The sequence below is a fragment of the Lactuca sativa genome, chromosome 2 (genome assembly GCF_002870075.4).
Source record: "Lactuca sativa cultivar Salinas chromosome 2, Lsat_Salinas_v11, whole genome shotgun sequence".
NCBI lineage: Eukaryota > Viridiplantae > Streptophyta > Magnoliopsida > Asterales > Asteraceae > Lactuca > Lactuca sativa.
The window spans coordinates 216,447,481-216,464,880 of NC_056624.2; the positions used below are offsets into that span (position 1 = coordinate 216,447,481).

General features: G+C 37.6%; 1 protein-coding gene and 1 long non-coding RNA gene across 2 annotated transcripts; both read right to left on the minus strand.

Annotated features, from left to right (window-relative positions):
- Positions 1–10,613: 10,613 nt before the first annotated feature.
- On the minus strand, positions 10,614–13,524 carry LOC128132117 (uncharacterized). Its single transcript, XR_008230044.1, has 2 exons — positions 12,986–13,524; positions 10,614–10,783 (listed from the first exon to the last, which is right to left on the minus strand). It is a non-coding gene; the product is annotated as an uncharacterized LOC128132117 (long non-coding RNA).
- Positions 13,525–14,835: 1,311 nt separating this feature from the next.
- On the minus strand, positions 14,836–15,676 carry LOC111905717 (17.5 kDa class I heat shock protein). Its single transcript, XM_023901439.3, has one exon. It carries the CDS (start codon positions 15,544–15,546, stop codon positions 15,055–15,057), a length of 492 nt encoding a protein of 163 aa, XP_023757207.1. The 5' UTR covers positions 15,547–15,676; the 3' UTR covers positions 14,836–15,054.
- Positions 15,677–17,400: the final 1,724 nt, after the last annotated feature.

Here is a 17,400-nt window from a genome sequence, read left to right on the forward strand (position 1 = left end):
ATCTTTCGTATCCCTAGCATTTAGTCGTCACATCAGTATCCGACAAGAGGCGTTGAGTCGACCTTTGAGTGTCTCCATAGCTGATGAGCATGCTGTTTTTGCAACTGATGTGATCCGGGGATGTGTGCTTGAGATTTTTGGAGTCGAGTTTCCGATAGACTTGGTACCTATCGCGATGGGGGATGTCTGTGTCATCATAGGCATGGACTGGTTGAGCCGATTCAGAGCCGTGATCGACTGTGAGCGTCAGCTGGTGACCATCTGAAACCCTAGGTGGGGGGGGGGGGGGGTACTTATAGTATTCGACGTGGGTACCCGATCTGGGTCAGCATTTTGTTTGGCTGCTTGAGTGAGGCAAAGCTTGCAACAGGATTGCATGGGTTTTCTGGTGTATGTGTCGGATACGCGGGATGTTGCGGAGAGACAGAGTACTGTCGCTGAGGTTCCAGTAGTTAGCGAGTTTCCGAATGTTTTCCCCGAGGAGTTGTCGGGTGTGACTCCCGAGAGGCAGGTAGAGTTTCGCATTGATTTTCTTCCAGGGGCGGCACCTATCGCCAAGGCACCCTATCGCCTTGCGTCGCCAGAAATGCAGGAATTATTCTCGCAGCTTCAGGAGCTGTTGGGAAAAGGATTTATCCAGCCGAGTAGCTCGCCGTAGGGAGCACCGATCCTTTTTGTCAAGAAAAAGGATGGCTCGCATCGGATGTGCATTGATTACCGGGAGTTGAATAAGTTGACCGTCAAGAACCCTTATCCACTCCCGAGGATCGACGATCTGTTTGATAAGTTGCAGGTTGCATCTTGGTTTTCCAAGATCGATTTGAGGTCTGGTTATCACCATATGAGGTTTCGTGAGGAGGATATTCAGAAGACATCATTTAGAACTCGTTATGGGTATTACGAGTTCCTGGTTATGCCTTTCGGACTCACCGATGCAACAACAACGTTCATGGATCTCATGAACCGGGTATGCAAGCCTATGTTGGATCGTTCGGTGATCGTGTTCATCGACGATATTTTGGTATATTCGAGGTCTAGAGAACAGCATGAGGAGCATTTGAGAGAGGTCCTCGAAGTATTGAGGTCGAAGAGGCTTTATGCCAAATTCTCCAAGTGTGATTTCTGGTTACGAGAAGTCCAGTTCTTGGGACACCTCGTTAATCAGAATGGGGTTTTAGTCGAACCGGCCAAGATTGAGACAGTTATGAGTTGGGAGGTGCCGAGATCCCCTACCGAGATCAGGAGTTTTCTAGGGTTGGCCGGCTACTACCGGAGGTTTATTAGAGATTTATCCAAGATTGTTGTTCCTCTCACCAAGTTGACCCGGAAGGGCGTTGCTTTTGTTTGGGGTCCCGATCAGCAGACCTCGTTTGAGACCCTTCGCCAGAGATTGTGCGAAGTGCCAGTGTTAGCTCTTCTTGAGGGAATGGAGGACTTCGTGGTTTATTGCAATGCATCTATATTAGGGTTAGGTGCAGTGCTTATGCAAAGAGGGCACGTGATAGCTTATGCATCGAGGTAGTTGAAGCCTCATGAGACGAGGTATCCCACCCATGATTTAGATTTGGGGGTAGTAGTGTTTTCCCTCAAGATCTGGCGCTCCTAATTGTACGGGGTTTGGTGTACCATTTACACGGACCACAAGAGATTGAAGTATCTGATGGATCAGCCAAACCTGAATATGCGCCAGAGAATATGGTTGGTCGTGGTAAAAGATTATGACTGTGAGATTCTGTATCACTCAGGTCAGGCTAATGTGGTAACCGATGCCCTGAGCCGCAAGGCGGAGAGTGCCCCGATTCGGGATATATGCATGAGGATGACAGTGATGACTCTGGTATTGGATACCATTCGAGAGGCCCAAGCGGAGGCCATGAGACCAGAGAAACGCAGGAAGGAGCGGGTGATCGGCCAGATATCCGAGTTTGTGATGGATAGCCGGGGACTTATGACCTTTCGAGGTCGGATTTGGGTGCCTTATACGAGCGGGGCTCGTAGCACTTTGATGGAGGAGGCGCATAGTTCGAGATTTTCGATCCATCCTATGACATCCCCAAAATCACGGCCAAAAAAGACCGGTTTCATTTATGCTTTTAAAATAATTTCAGAGTAAATCCATTGATTTAAAAGAGTTGCATAATTTGTCCCCAAAACAATACATGATAAAATAAAGTTTATCAAAGAATTTCTTAAAGAAATGTGTTTTCATTATATATCAAAACTCGGGATGTCATGTTCCGATACAGACACAAAAGCATAAATAATAAAACATGGACCTTACACAATTATATACAACTACTGGTCTATAAACAAAAACATCTTCATAAGTTCCCCAACTTATGCTCTTGCGCCACTACTTGTAATACAAAGAAACTGAGTGGGTCAGGCTTGGGAGCCTAGTGAGCATATAGGGTTTTCAACCCACAATAAATAATTATATTTAATTTCACCAATCAACAATAACCCGATTACTCATTCCTGTTATCCTCACTTTACGTCCCTATGACAACCACTATTACAATTTACAAGGGACCTAATCTAGGATTTTCATCGGGACAGACACTACTGCAAAAGGGTTTCCTCAGCAATGAATGTACTCAGGCAACCATGTGGGGGATAGAATACAGCGAATAAACACCCAAGTTCACCAACACCTACAAGTTATGAGCCTGCTAGCATTCCACAAGACAGTCTAGAAAGAGTCCATGGTCGTCATCCATATTCTGTTGAATGACTAGATCACAATCACATCGAGGCCTCTCATCAGTTTATCACATATCAACTATCTACCCAAGTTCTACCCAACATTTTTGAACATACACATGCATTCGTATGCAACTTAAAAACTGATAAGATACTCATTCAATACTCGTTCCAAATAAACAGATAACATACATATACATGTATATTTATAAACACATAATACGTATTCCATAGGAGATACTTCATATCTATGTGTTAGAAGAAAAGGATTATACACTCACATAAAACATATACCTAATACTTTCAATCGATACTTGTATTAAATCGTGTATATGAAAGAGACTATGCACTCACTTGATCATAAGATGATCGGACAACACTACTGCTCTAAGAGTAGTATTCTTCGATGAAACTGTGATCTCTTCACACACCGGATTCTCGCGGGCAGAGCTTCGGCTCGGAAACTCTTTTCTTCTCGGGATCTTTGGAGCGTCGGGACTTGCTTCGGGTCTCGGGAATGATACTGGGGCTTCGGGTATAAGTTGCACACAAAACAAGGTAATATGGAGGGAGAGAGTGAAAAAGGAACAACCAAACCCGCCTGCCCCTTTGATTTCTATTTATAAGGAAAAAATGCTATGCTCACGTCGTGAGCCTCTTATACTCACGTCGTGAGCTCGATCATCATCCAGTGCGTCATTGCAACTTGCCTGCTCACATCGTGAGTTCTAACAGACCTCGAAGTTTGTGTTCTGAACTTCGGAAATTCATATCTTTCGCATATGAGCTCCGTTTTCGACGTTCTTTATATCCACGCGTAGCTGAGAATGCTCTACAACTCTCGTTTAGACTCCGTCGGCTAATTTTTACTTTATTTTTATTACATTATTTTTAGTAGGCTGAGACAAGAAAACTCCGTTAGAAAATCATATCTTCTTCATCTGACGTCCGTTTTCGTCTGTCTTTTCACCATTTGACTACTATCGACGAGATCTTCGATTCTCGTTTAGATGGCTTCGACTAGAAATCACTCGATCTCATATTCTAACTTTGGGCAGCATACCGCTAAGTCGAAACTTCGAAAAGTCATAACTTCTTCATACGAAGTCAGACTTAGACGTTCTTTTCATGGACGCTCTCGATTTAACTTATTCTACGACTTTCGTTTAGATCCCTAAGGCTAGATATCGCTCTATCTTAAATTCATATTTTACGTCACTTAGCGTCGTGACAATTTTGTCGTGAAACTTCAACAGGTCATAACTTCTTCGTTATAACTCGGATTTCAGCTTTCTTTATATATTCGGAAAACCTTGTCACTACCACTACCACATCCTTCATAGATATCGGGTTTATCTAACATTTCATTTTGACGCTTATTTTTATCCTTAATTCATTTAAGTCACACAATTAAGGAAAAAACACATAATACTCAAATAATACATCTTTATTGTTTCAAAATGAGTTACAATGGTTAACCTGGACTATTACATCCACATTAATGGCTAGCCCAGAAACACGGATGTTACAATTCTCTCCCCCTAGGATGATTCTGTCCCCGGAATCACACATTAACAAACAAATGCGGATACTGACTTATCATGTCACTCTCCGTTTCCCAGGTGAGATTTGGCCCATTCGCATGTTTCCATCAGACAAACACTAATTCGACCATCTTGTGTTGCAACTTCTTAGTCTTTCGGTCAACTATTGCATCTGGTTCTTCAATTAACCTTTTGTTCTCATCAATTTTTAATTCAGATAATGGAATCATGTTGGGAAGTTCTCCCGTGAACTTCCCCAAATAACACAAATGGAAAGTGTTATGAATTCCATTCAGTTCTTCGGGTAGTTCTAGCTTGTATGCTTGATTCTCAATCCTCTGAAGAACTTTAAACGGTCCAATAAACCTTGGACTTAATTTTCCCCTTTTTCCAAATCTTATAAGTCCCTTCCACGGTGAGACTTTAAGCAAAATCGAATCTCCAACTTCAGAAGTCATCAGTCTACGCTTGTTGTCGGCATATCTCTTTTGACGATCCTGAGCTACTAACATTCTCTCCTTAATTATTTTCAACTTTTCAGCAGTTTGATGGACTATCTCGGGTCCCATAAACTGCTTTTCCCCAGCCTCAAGCCAACAAGACGGCGTACAACATTTTTGTCCGTACATAGTTTGATAAGGTGTCATCTTTATGCTCGAGTGGAAACTATTATTGTAGGAGAATTCTACCAAAGGTAAATGTTCATCCCAGTTACCTTGGAAATCCATGGTACATACTCTCAGCATATCTTCAAGCGTTTATATTGTTCGTTCGCTCTGACCATCGGTCTGTGGATGGTAAGCTGTACTCAAACACAACTTGATACCCAATTCCTATTGAAGACTTCTCCAAAATCGCGAGGTAAAACGGCTGACACAATCTGACACAATCGTTAACGGAACACCGCGAAGCCTCACAATTTCCTTCACGTAAGAATTCGCAAGCTTATCCATAGACCATTTCTCATTGGCTGTTATGAAATGCGCACTCTTAGTGAAGCGATCAACGACCACCCAAATCATGTCGTGACCATTCTTTGTTTTGGGCAGTTTAATGACAAAATTCATAGCAATGTCTTCCCATTTACCCATAGGCACAGGTAAAGGTTTTAAACTTCTGTATGGTTTCTGATGTTGTGCCTTGACCCGTGCACATGTCACACACTCCACCACGTACTTTGCAATATCAAGCTTCATCGTCAGCCACCAGTAATAGGGTTTCATGTCCCTATACATTTTAGTGCTGCCAGGATGAACTAAGTACACGGTTTTGTGAGCTTCTTCCGTCAGAAGATCTCTTATTCCTCCTGACTTAGGTACCCAAATATGATCTTGGAATACCTTCAGTCCATGACCGTTTGTACCAAACACCAACGTTTTGCCCAAATGTTCCTCCTTCTGGTCATTCTTTTCAGAAGCTTCCTCTTGAGCTTTCTTTATACTTTCCACAATGGTCGAGACAACTTCTATTCTCAACACTCTTGGCCTTTTTCTTTCACGATTGACTTTCCGACTAAGAGCATCAACGACAACATTTGCTTTACCGGGATGGTAAAGTATCTCACAGGCGTACTCCTTAAGTAGTTCTAGCCAGCGTCGCTGCCTCATATTCAATTATTTTTGACTAATGAGATATTAGAGACTCTTATGATTAGTGAAAAGTTGGCACTTTGTGCCATAGAGGTAATGCCTCCATATCTTCAGAGCGAAAACTACCGCTGTAAGCTCCATATCGTGAGTGGGGTAGTTCTTTTCATGCTCCTTTAGTTGTCGAGATGCATATGCTATCACCTTTTCTCTTTGGGTCAACACGCAACCAAACCCAACACCAGACGCATCGCTATAGACAGCGAAGTCTTCAATTCCATCGGGTAGAGATAGAATCGGTGCTTCACATAGCTTCTTCTTTAGCAACTCGAATGCTTCTCTGTGCTTATCACTCCAAGCATAAGTAGCTCCCTTGTGGGTCAAAGCTGTTTGTGGAGCAGCGATTGAAGAAAAGTCTTGGATAAACCTCCGGTAATATCCAACTAATCCTAGAAAGCTTTGGATCTCCGTGGGACTTTTCGGTTATTCCCACTTCATCACAACTTCAATCTTTGTTGGATTAACCATTATTCCTTCTTGGTTGACCACGTGACCCAAGAATTGGACTTCTCGAATCCAAAAATCACATTTGGAGAACTTTGCATACAATTTCTCCTTCCTCAAGACTTCCAACAGTTCTCACAAGTGTCTGTCATGCTCCTTTTGGCTTTTTGAGTAAATCAGAATGTCATCTATGAACACTATCACAGATTTATCAAGGAACGGATTACAAACCCTGTTCATTAAATCCATGAATGTTGTTGGAGCATTGGTTAGTCCAAACGACATAACAAAAAACTCGTTGTGTCCATATCGTGTTCTAAATGCAGTCTTCTCGATATCCTGCTCTTTCACCTTCAGTTGATGATATCCTGACCTTAGGTCGATCTTTGAAAAATAACTTGAACCTTGAAGTTGATCGAACAAGTCATCAATCCTTGGCTACTGATATCTATTATTTATTGTTGCCTTGTTCAGCTCTTTGTAATCGATGCACATTCTCATACTCCCATCTTTCTTCTTCACGAATAACACCGGAGCTCCCCGGGGTGATGAACTAGGTCTTATGAAACCTTTGTCCAATGACTCCTGAAGTTGCATCATCAGCTCCTTCATCTCCGTCGGTGCTTTTGCTATTGGCGTCGTTCCTGGTAACAAGTCTATTCTGAACTCCACTTATCTATCAGGCGGTAATTCGGGAAGATCTTCGGGAAATACTTTTGGATAATCACACACGACAGGAATGCTATGCATCTCCTTTTTTTCCTTCTTAGCATCGATCACGAATTCCAAATATGATGTATATCCTTTGGCCAAACACTTTCTGGATTTCATTAGAGAAATGATTCCAGAATTTACTCTGCGTTTGTCCCCATACACCATAAATGACTCTTTCCCTAGCGGGTTTACTTTTACTATTTTCTTTTTGCATAATATCTCGGCATCATTGGCGCTAAGCCAATCCATTCCCAAAACGATGTCGAAACCATTAAGTTCGATAGGCAATAATTCCTCGTGAAACTTATTGCCATTCAAATCAATTAAGATGTTTTTCATACGATGGCTAACAGGTATAAACTTGTCACTAGCAACTTCGACTAATAAATAATTATCTAATCTATCAACAGGCAAAACTAGTTTTCTACCAAATTCATACGAAATAAAAGGAGTAGTTGGCTCCAAAATCAAATAAAATTTGGGCAGACAATTTGTTTACGAGAAAGGTACCTGAAGCGACATTGCATGTTTCATGATCGCCTTAGAACATTAGGTCGTCCGGTATAAGGGCCACAAACCCGGTCGTGGTCTACGTGGCCACGGACGTATGCGCACCACGAATCCGATCGTGGTCTACGTGGCCACGGATAACAACCATGCGCATTACCCCGACCGGTCGTGGTTCGTCATTTTCGTGATGGGTCGTGGTGCCTACGACGAGATGCAACGCCCAATCAGGGCTTCTTGACCCATTTCTTCTCTCTCAGCCTTCTTCTGTCCCTTTCTTCTTCCTCTCTCTTCATTCTCACCGGAGAGTACTCCGATTGTGGTGGGGTGGTTCGTGGTTGCCCCGGTGGCTAATCTAGAAGCTCTCCACGATGTAGAAAGTATAACGGATGATCTTAGGAATGAACAAAATGTTATAATACCATAGGTGTCACATCATATGCCACCATGATAGAAAATATTAGGGGTGTTCACGGGGCGGTTCGGTTCGGATAGTAATAAAATTGTAAACCGTGACCACGGGGCGGGTACCTCATGCGCACTAACCGAAACCGAACCGTATTGACAAAAAAACCGAACCGAACCGTATGAAAGCAGGTAACCACGGTTCGGTTCACGGGTACCCGGTAAAATATAAAAAATTAATTTCAATTGAAACTACAAACTCCATTTTAGTTATCTCTTTCTTAAAATTAGAAAGTCAAATAGTTTAAAAAAAAAACATAATGAAGTTTAAAAAACGTAATGAAGTTCAAATATCATATATTATAAGTTGTATAATAAATATAATAATAAAAATAACAAGAAAATCAAATGAATTTAGAATTACAAAATTGGAGTTGTCGATATAGATTTTTGTTAAGGTTATTGGACTCGTAGATCAATCAAAACAATACTAATGAAATAATACTTTTTTTTTTACTTTATATATATATGTAAAAACTAAAATAAAGTCCTTACATATTGGTCTCATAATCGATTTAGTCCCTATATATTTTTTTTATTCAATTAAGTCCCAAATACCGGTAATCGTATTCAATTTAACCAGTTGACCTGGTCAACAGGTCATCCAACTTTCAAAAAGTACATTTTTGGCCCAGATTTCAAAATTTATTACAAATTTGGTCCAAAATTTAAACTTTTGGCCCAGATTTTAAAGTTTGTTACAAATTTGGTCCAAACTTAACCCTTTTTGCCCAAATTTTAGAATTTTACTATGAATTCATACTAACTTTAGTTTTCTTTACAACTTTTTTTTTCTCAAAGAATTGTTTCTAATATGTTTTTTCTTTATAAAATCATATTTAAACAAAAAAAAACATATTTTCACTTAAAAATCTTATATTTTCTAAATAAAAACTGTTTTTTAAAAAGTTTTTTGTATATGAAAAATCTAGTTATAAAAATAAATATTTATTAAGTATATAAATATACACAAATCAGGTTTTTTTTAAATGTATACAAAAACGTATTTTACAAAAAAAATGTATACAGACACCTATTTTATCTATATTTTTTTTTATAAAATCATGTTTTTTTATATTTTTTTTTAAAAAAAACATGTTTGAATATTTTTTTTATATAATACGTGTTTGTATACATACATTATATAAAATGTATAAAAACACAATTTTATAAAATATATACATACACATATTATATAAAAAATTATTCAAACACGTTTTTATAAGATGTATACAAACACGATCTGATAAAATGTACACAAACACGTATTATATAAAAAATTATTTAAACATGTTTTTATAAAACAAATATAGATACACACCTACTTGTGTGCATATATATATATATATATATATATATATATATATATATATATATATATATATATATATATATATATATATATAAAGGTGATTGGTTATTGTTTACATTTTTTTTTGTAAAATACATTTTTGTATACATATTTTTTATAAAAACAGATTTGTATATATTTATATACTTAATAAATATATAGTTTTAGAACTAGATATTTCATATACAAAAACTTTTTAAAAAAAAGTTTTTATATAGAAATTATAAGATTTTTCTGAGAAAATACCTTTTTTTTTTGTATAAATATGATTTATAAAGAAAAAACATATTTGAAACAATTTTTTGAGAAAAAAAGTTGTAAAAAAAATTAAAGTTAGGATGAATTCGTAATAAAATTCTAAAATTTGGGCAAAAAGGGAAAATTTTGGACCAAATTTGTAACAAAATTTAAAATCTGAGTCAAAAGTGTAAATTTTTGACTAAATTTGGAATAAATTTTGAAATTTGGGCCAAAAATGTAATTTTTGAAAGTTGGATGACCTGTTGACCGGGTCAAAGGGTTAAATTGAATAGGATTACCGATATTTGGGACTTAACTGAATAAAAAAATTATATAGAGACTAAATCGATTATAAGGCCAATATGTAGAGATTTTATTGCAGTTTTCCCCATATATATATATATATATATATATATATATATATATATATATATATATATATATATATATACTAGTCGTTTACCCGCGCAAAGCGGCGGGCGATGAATAATTGTTTCGGCAATTAGTTCTTTTTGGTGCAAACATGTTTTAACAATATATTTCATTCGCAATCATGTTATATTTCAAGGAACCCAAGATATATAAATATTTCTATTGCTCGGCATGCACCTGATAGCAAATCTTTGGCATGTTCTTTGTTGAGACTTGAGAGATCCAAGAGGCAGGCTCCATAATGAAATTGTTGCAATTCCTCGTAATCTCTTCATTTTCATTCCTATTTATTCCCTGTTAAAAACATGATGATAAGAGAAATAATAGCCAAAGGCTGAGTAGATCCAACAGTTTGGATTTCAAAGTGAAAGAGATGCATGGATCTTCAACTCAAAACATGGATCGAAGTCCCACTGGAACTCACAGTTAACCAAACACTTAGAGAGTTGGGTTTTTGAAAGATAGATACATTGGCATTTGTGTTTCAGATAGTGGTAATTGCCGGAAACATGGATGAAACAAATACGTAGATATAACTTGTAACGTCCCAAAATTTAAGACTAAAAATTTCTTTTAATAAAGTATCACTTAAAGTAAAATCATCATTTCAAAACATAAACAGAGTATTAGTTCTCAAAACACATGTTCATTATTAGAGTAAAACATTCCCAGGCTGACTAATCTATGGTGTGTGCCATGCGATCATCCCGAGCTCCATCATCCGCTACTGGAAGTACCTGAAACCAAAACTGAAATCCGTAAGCACGAAGCTTAGTGAGTTCCCCAGATACCACATACCATATAAACCATTCATAGTCAAGAATCATACATAACTGACTTATCCATAACCAAGTAAGGTGTTATGTGCCAAACATAGTCTTGCCATTATGCCACGGGCCGCACGTGGTCTTCCTGGTCAAGCCTGGGCCGCTCCCTGGGTCTTACAGACAAGTGCCAAGGGCCACCCCTGGTCTTATAGACGTGTGCCAAGGGCCACCCCCTGGTCTTACAGACAAATGCCAAGGGCCACCCCCCGGTCTTACAGACAAGTGCCAAGGGCCACCCCCTGGTCTTCTATGCAAGTATCACAAAGACAACCGTACATACTACTCTACTTAGCTAAACAACATACAGTGTGCCAGAAGCCACCTCCTGGTCTTTCATATCTATAGCATACAATGCGCCAGGAGCCACCTCCCGGTCTTTCATACATATTGCCTAGGGCTAACCCCCGGGTCTTCCTACCATACCACGTAACATACTGTGTGCCAGGAGCCGCTCCCTGGTCTTTCATGCATATTCTAAATAGGCCGGCATTGGTGCTCTAGAGCCATACAAACAGTGAGGAGACTCACCTGATACTGCTGAACTGCTGCTGATAGACCCTTTGACCGCTACCCGTTCACTGACTGAACTCCTGCTCTACTTGCTTCCCGAGCTAACAAAAACAAAGCAACACTGAGTCTAACTGACCCCCGAAAGACAACCAAGTCAACTCAGGTCAAAGTCAAAGTCCTGGTCAAAGTCAACCTTCCAAGTCAACCCTACTCGTCGAGTCACCCTACTGACTCGCCGAGTTCATAAGTCCAGAGTCCTTCCACTCGCGACTCTACTCGCCGAGTCAGCCCCTGACTCGCCGAGTCTACCGATTCCCGATTCCTGTCCTGTCCAACTCACTGAGTCATGGCTCGACTCGCTGACTCAAGTCTTAACTCGAAGGGTTTGGGACTCCGCGACCTGACTCGCCGAGTCTAAGAACAGACTCGTCGAGCACAAGGAAATCTTCATCCAACTCGCCGAGTTGTTCATCCAACTCGTCGAGTTCATGCCCATCTTCATCCGACTCGACGAGCTGTTCATCCCACTCATCGAGTTCCTCCTCATCTTCATGGTACTCGCCGAGTCCACTCAAAGGACTCGCCGAGTCTATTCAGATCTCCCAACATGCAGAGGGCTTTTGAGTCATGCAGGGACTCCAATCCATAGATCCATACTTCCAAAGCTCAATCCCTACGTAAAGTTGCAAACTTTACGTATAACTAAAGAGATCTAGGCTCAAAACACATTAGGGCTTGGTTTAAGGACACAAGGGCTTCACCAACTACTCATCTCCTGATGCTTTATGACATAATGGACTCACCCAACCATAGATCTGAAGTGGCAACAACATATCTAAGCCCCTAACCCGATTTGGGTCTCAAACAACCATAAAAACCCCCAAATCTCATGGCAAAATAGATATAGATGCAAAGAAGGGAAAATGGCAGCTTAATACCTCCAAGATGAACACAACTGAAGTAGATCTCGAGCACACACCTCTCCCTTGAAGCAACCTTCTTGATCTTCAAGTTTCCTCTCCAAAGTCTCCTTCCTCCAAAGCTATTTCTCTCAATAATGGAAGCTCACACGAATTATAGGGTTTACAGGTCCTCTGGAGTGATATGGGGGCTGAGGGAGGGACATAACACCCTTTATATATGATACAACTCCTAGAATTAGGGTTTTCCTCGCACAGACCAGACTCGCCGAGTCACCTTGGCCGACTCGCCGAGTCGGTCACTTACTCCTCGACCTGGATCCCGCTCCGACTCGCCGAGTCCCTCCTTGGACTCGCCGAGTCGACCCCTAAACTTAGGGTTTTCTTCCCTTTCTTGGTCTTCATAACTTTGGGTGTTACATAACTAATTTCAGATTAATCTCACAAATTAACTCTTCAGCTAATAATATCTCATTCCAACAAAATAATCATATATGCGTTTCTTTGATGCATAAGTTATTATACCAAAAGATATCAATAACATATTCATTTATAAGCTAATTGGAAACTTATAATTCTTATCTAATAGGAAGTTGACGACACTTGCTGAAAAATCAGAAGTAGAATAGAAAACAAAATCAAAATTAGAAGTTGTATTGATAATTGAAAATAAGAAAACTACCAGTAATCAAGGTTGGCTTTGACAGTACCCTGATTTTCCATCGCTGTCTTTAATTTTTTTTTTCTTTTTTTTTTGTAGCTTTTCTGTAGTGGCGACCTCTGCACACCTCCCCCTTTTAGACTCGTTATCTTCTCTTGGATCCAAAACTCGTTCTAGACCTGATTAAAAAAATATATGTTAAACACCCTTTGAAGCACTTGATCGAATAGATAGAGTGCAAAATATATTTACCATGATCCTTAACTACAAACTATAGTCAATTTACCTGTTATAACACTATAATGTATGAGAAATGTTTTTGAAGGATCGAAGTCATATCAGTTGGACCAGAGATGATTAGTAGCGATGGTGGACATAAGGAGGCAGAGCGACTTTTTTGAAGATAAAGGGGGTGAACGAAGCAAGCAAGACTGGGTCTAACTTTAAGGTGGGATGGTACGATGTAGGTGATTGTGGATGGTTGTAGGTGGAAGGAAGATGTTGGTAATATTAGGGCCAAGGGTGTGATGTTGTCTGATAAATGATGATGGATGCTTAATGGCAACGGTATGGTGGTGACTGTTGAATTGCTACGACGACGTTGTATATAGGAGAGGGCTCGACCATAATCGAGAGATATTTGTCATGATCTCAGGAGACTTAAATTAGGTTTATGAGAAGGGTTGGATCAAAAGCAACCAAAGAGTCAATGTAACTCTATTTTGACGGGGTCAAAAGTCAAAACCATAGAAAAGATAAGGTCTTAAAGATAGGTGATTTAAAATTTTAATATTATTTTATTATTGTTTTATTGTACTATTAGCTTAATGGTTTGAACATCTAAAAAAATAATATTATTGTATTAAATCTATTTTTAGAAATAGTTAGATTTCTTTTATAACATAGTAAGATATATATATATATATATATATATATATATATATATATATATATATATATATATATATATATATATATATATATATATATATATACTATCTTATAAAACAAATCCCACTATTTCTAAAAATAGATTTAATAAAATAATAATATTTTTTTTAGAAGTCCAAATTATTAAGCTAATTGTACAACTAGTCACTAATAAAATAATATTGAAATTTAAACAAACTCCTATAAATCTTCTCTTCCAAGGTTTTGACCAGATTTTTTTCATCCAAATAAATACTCAACAACCTATAATTTGGTCATTTTATGAATTTTTTTTATTTTTAATATGACATATTTCCTAAAACAAACTAATGATTAAATTGAAAATAATCATTCTTCATCGAAAAGAAATTAATTGTGGAAACAAACTATTTGTTGTCCGCCGCTTTGCGCGGGTAAACGGCTAGTGTATATGTATATGTATATATATATATATATATATATATATATATATATATATATATATATATATATATATATATATATATCATATGGTTCGGTTCACGGATACTTAACTATGAAAATCAAAAACCGACCCGTTGATATCCGGTTTTTTCGGTTATGGTTTTCTACGATTTCGGATTAGCCGGTTAGGAGTTTTTTGGGTTTCGTGGTTTTTTTGCACACTCCTAGAAAATATGATGATAAAAAACAGTCTCCATATTATAACACCACTTATTGTTATTAATTTTCTTTTTTAAAATCATTCTCATTTAATAATAAAATGAAAAATCAAAAACCAATCACATTTCTTGTTATTGCTTGTCCTCTATAAGTAGTTGTGCCTTAACACACTCTTAACTAAAATGGATAATGTTCATCTTGGTATGACCATGAGCGTAATGAAACTGCTTCCTTCAAACAAGGATATGTTTACGATTTTTGTTAAAGGAAAAAAAGAAGCAGAAAACACGCCTCTGAAATTACTGAAGCTGCCATTGTTCTCACTGATTAACGAAACATTTACACAGCACGTACGAACGCAAACACAACTTGAAAACCCTAATCAACCGACTCGTACAATGAAAATTTTCGATTAGTAGATTTGCAATACTGGGAGACACTATTCGACTTCAACAACAGACATTATTCGACTTACAATTTAGCCTAATATCGACACATATATGAGATACCTTTCAAATTCAACCAGAGATTTGAATCGACTTCACATCAGGTTTTTTCACTTCAACTTTGGGCACAGTGACAGTCAGCACACCATTCTCCATCGCCGCCTTCACCTGATCCACTTTCGCGTTCTCCGGCAGCCTAAACCTTCGCATAAACTTCCCGCTGCTTCTCTCAACACGGTGCCACGTGTCTCCCTTTTCCTCACTCTCTTTGTTCCTCTCTCCACTGATCTGCAGCACTCGATCGTCCTCAACCTGAACCTTCACTTCCTCCTTCTTCAGCCCCGGCACATCCGCCTTGAACACGTGAGCATCCGCAGTCTCCCTCCAGTCAATATTCGCGTGCGCGAACGAAGCTGTTTCAGAAGATCCGACGCGATCGGAGAGAGAACGGAAGTTGTTGTTGTTGTTGAAGGGGAAGCCTTCGAAAGGATCCCAGATGTCGAGGGAGAAGGGATCGAAGACGTTTGTTCGACGACCACCGAAAAAGCTTGGGATGATCGACATACTCGTTACTGATCGCTAAGCAAAGCCTAAAGAGAGATCCAACAATTGCTAACTGGAAGTTGAAATTTTGTGTTGTCTGATCGATTGATAGCCGTGGTTTATATAACTGGTTTTGGATAGTGTCCTGAAGGTTCCAGAGAAATTCTGCAAGCAGCATGATGCCTTTCTAGAGTATTCTTTATTTCAATAATCTAGCAATGGGCTTGTCTAACATAAAACTCATTGGGCTGTCACATCCTACTAAGCCCAACTTGGAATTCACAGATTCATATAAAAATTTACAAATGATTCCATTTTTTCTATGAAGACCCATGATCTAAACTCAAAATTTTGTTCTGTATGTGTTTTATAGTAATTATGATACCATTGTTACATATAAATATATAATAGACTTATTAGGACACGACAGATTTATCAAGTTTTTAGCATTATAATCGGAATGAGTCTATATTTTATTTTGTTTTTTTGGTAGCACAAAATATTTCAATTCTTGTTTTACTATATCAGTTACACATTCCATAGAAATACATTTTATACATATCTAAAGGAGACCAAGTCCATCATGACTTATCATCAGAATCTCATGTAAAGTGTAGCAAACTAGGTCTTAAGAAATGCACTACAATATGATTTTTTTTTTTGATAAATTAGCCTGTATATAAAAGTAGAAGGTAATATTGTTTATTTATATAAAAGTACAAAAAATATTCATTAAGATTTTTGAAAGTTATGAAGTAGCTTTTGGATTACGATTTTTATTTTATATAATAGTTTTAAACTCGTACATCTGAAAAAATAAATAAATAAAAAATTTTCAAATCGAGTTTTTTCTTAAAAATTAAAAGTTTTCAAAAATTCGTTGTTAAACATATCCTATAGTAACTTTGTACACAAGAAACACTAAAAATGGAATTTGATTAGTATATCGATATATATCTAACATATTGTATATCTCAAGGCTGTTAAAATCGCAATCTTGATCGTAAGCCCGTACGATCCCAATCTTACTTGTATCATTTTTCAATAGGATCGCTGTAGGATCAATTGTAAGATCGCAAGATCGTTAGTACTTTAAAAAAATCAATTATTTTTCTTGGACTAACCATATAGAATGCCCATTTTGAATTGTTTATCGTTAAATAATATGTTAGAAATATATTTTTTATGTTCTAAAGTATTTATTGTTAACTGGATGGTTATTTGATGGATGAATATATACTTTTTATGTTTAAAAATGCTTATGGTAGGATATTACGATCCGATTCGATCTTACGGTCATGATCTTGCAAAGCAGAAAATGATCATGTATAAGATCTCGATCTTAACAACCTTGGGATATATCTATAACCATCACCTTCACAGATTACCGGATAAATTTTGGGCACCCCATAAGAAATGTCTAAAGTTAAAACATTGAGGGTGTCAATCAAAGATGGTCAATAAAAGAGTAAATCACAACAATGTTCTTTATAGTTTGGGGTAATTTGTACGTTTGGTCCCTAAGTTATTTTTGTAACTTGAAAGATCCATACAGTTTGATTTTGTTGCGCGTTTGGTCTCTGTTTTACCTAAAAGACTATTTTGCCCTTGATTTTTTAATTTATTTAAATAAGATGAGATAGATAAGGTAAGGTGGAAGTGAAGTTGGAGGTGTGTTTATTTAAATAAATTAAAAAATTAAGGACAAAATAGTCTTTTTAAATAAGACAGTGACTAAACACGCAACAAAAACAAATATTAGAAATCTTCTGAATTAAAAAAAAAAAAAAAGTTATGACCAAAGGTACAAATTCCTTTCAATAAAATGGTCTAGTGAAATTTACTCTCAATAAAAAGGTTGGGAATATGACTTAT

Bases quoted from the DNA above. Each gene is read 5' to 3' on its own strand.
- LOC111905717 (XM_023901439.3), bottom strand. From the start codon at position 15,546: ATGTCGATCATCCCAAGCTTTTTCGGTGGTCGTCGAACAAACGTCTTC.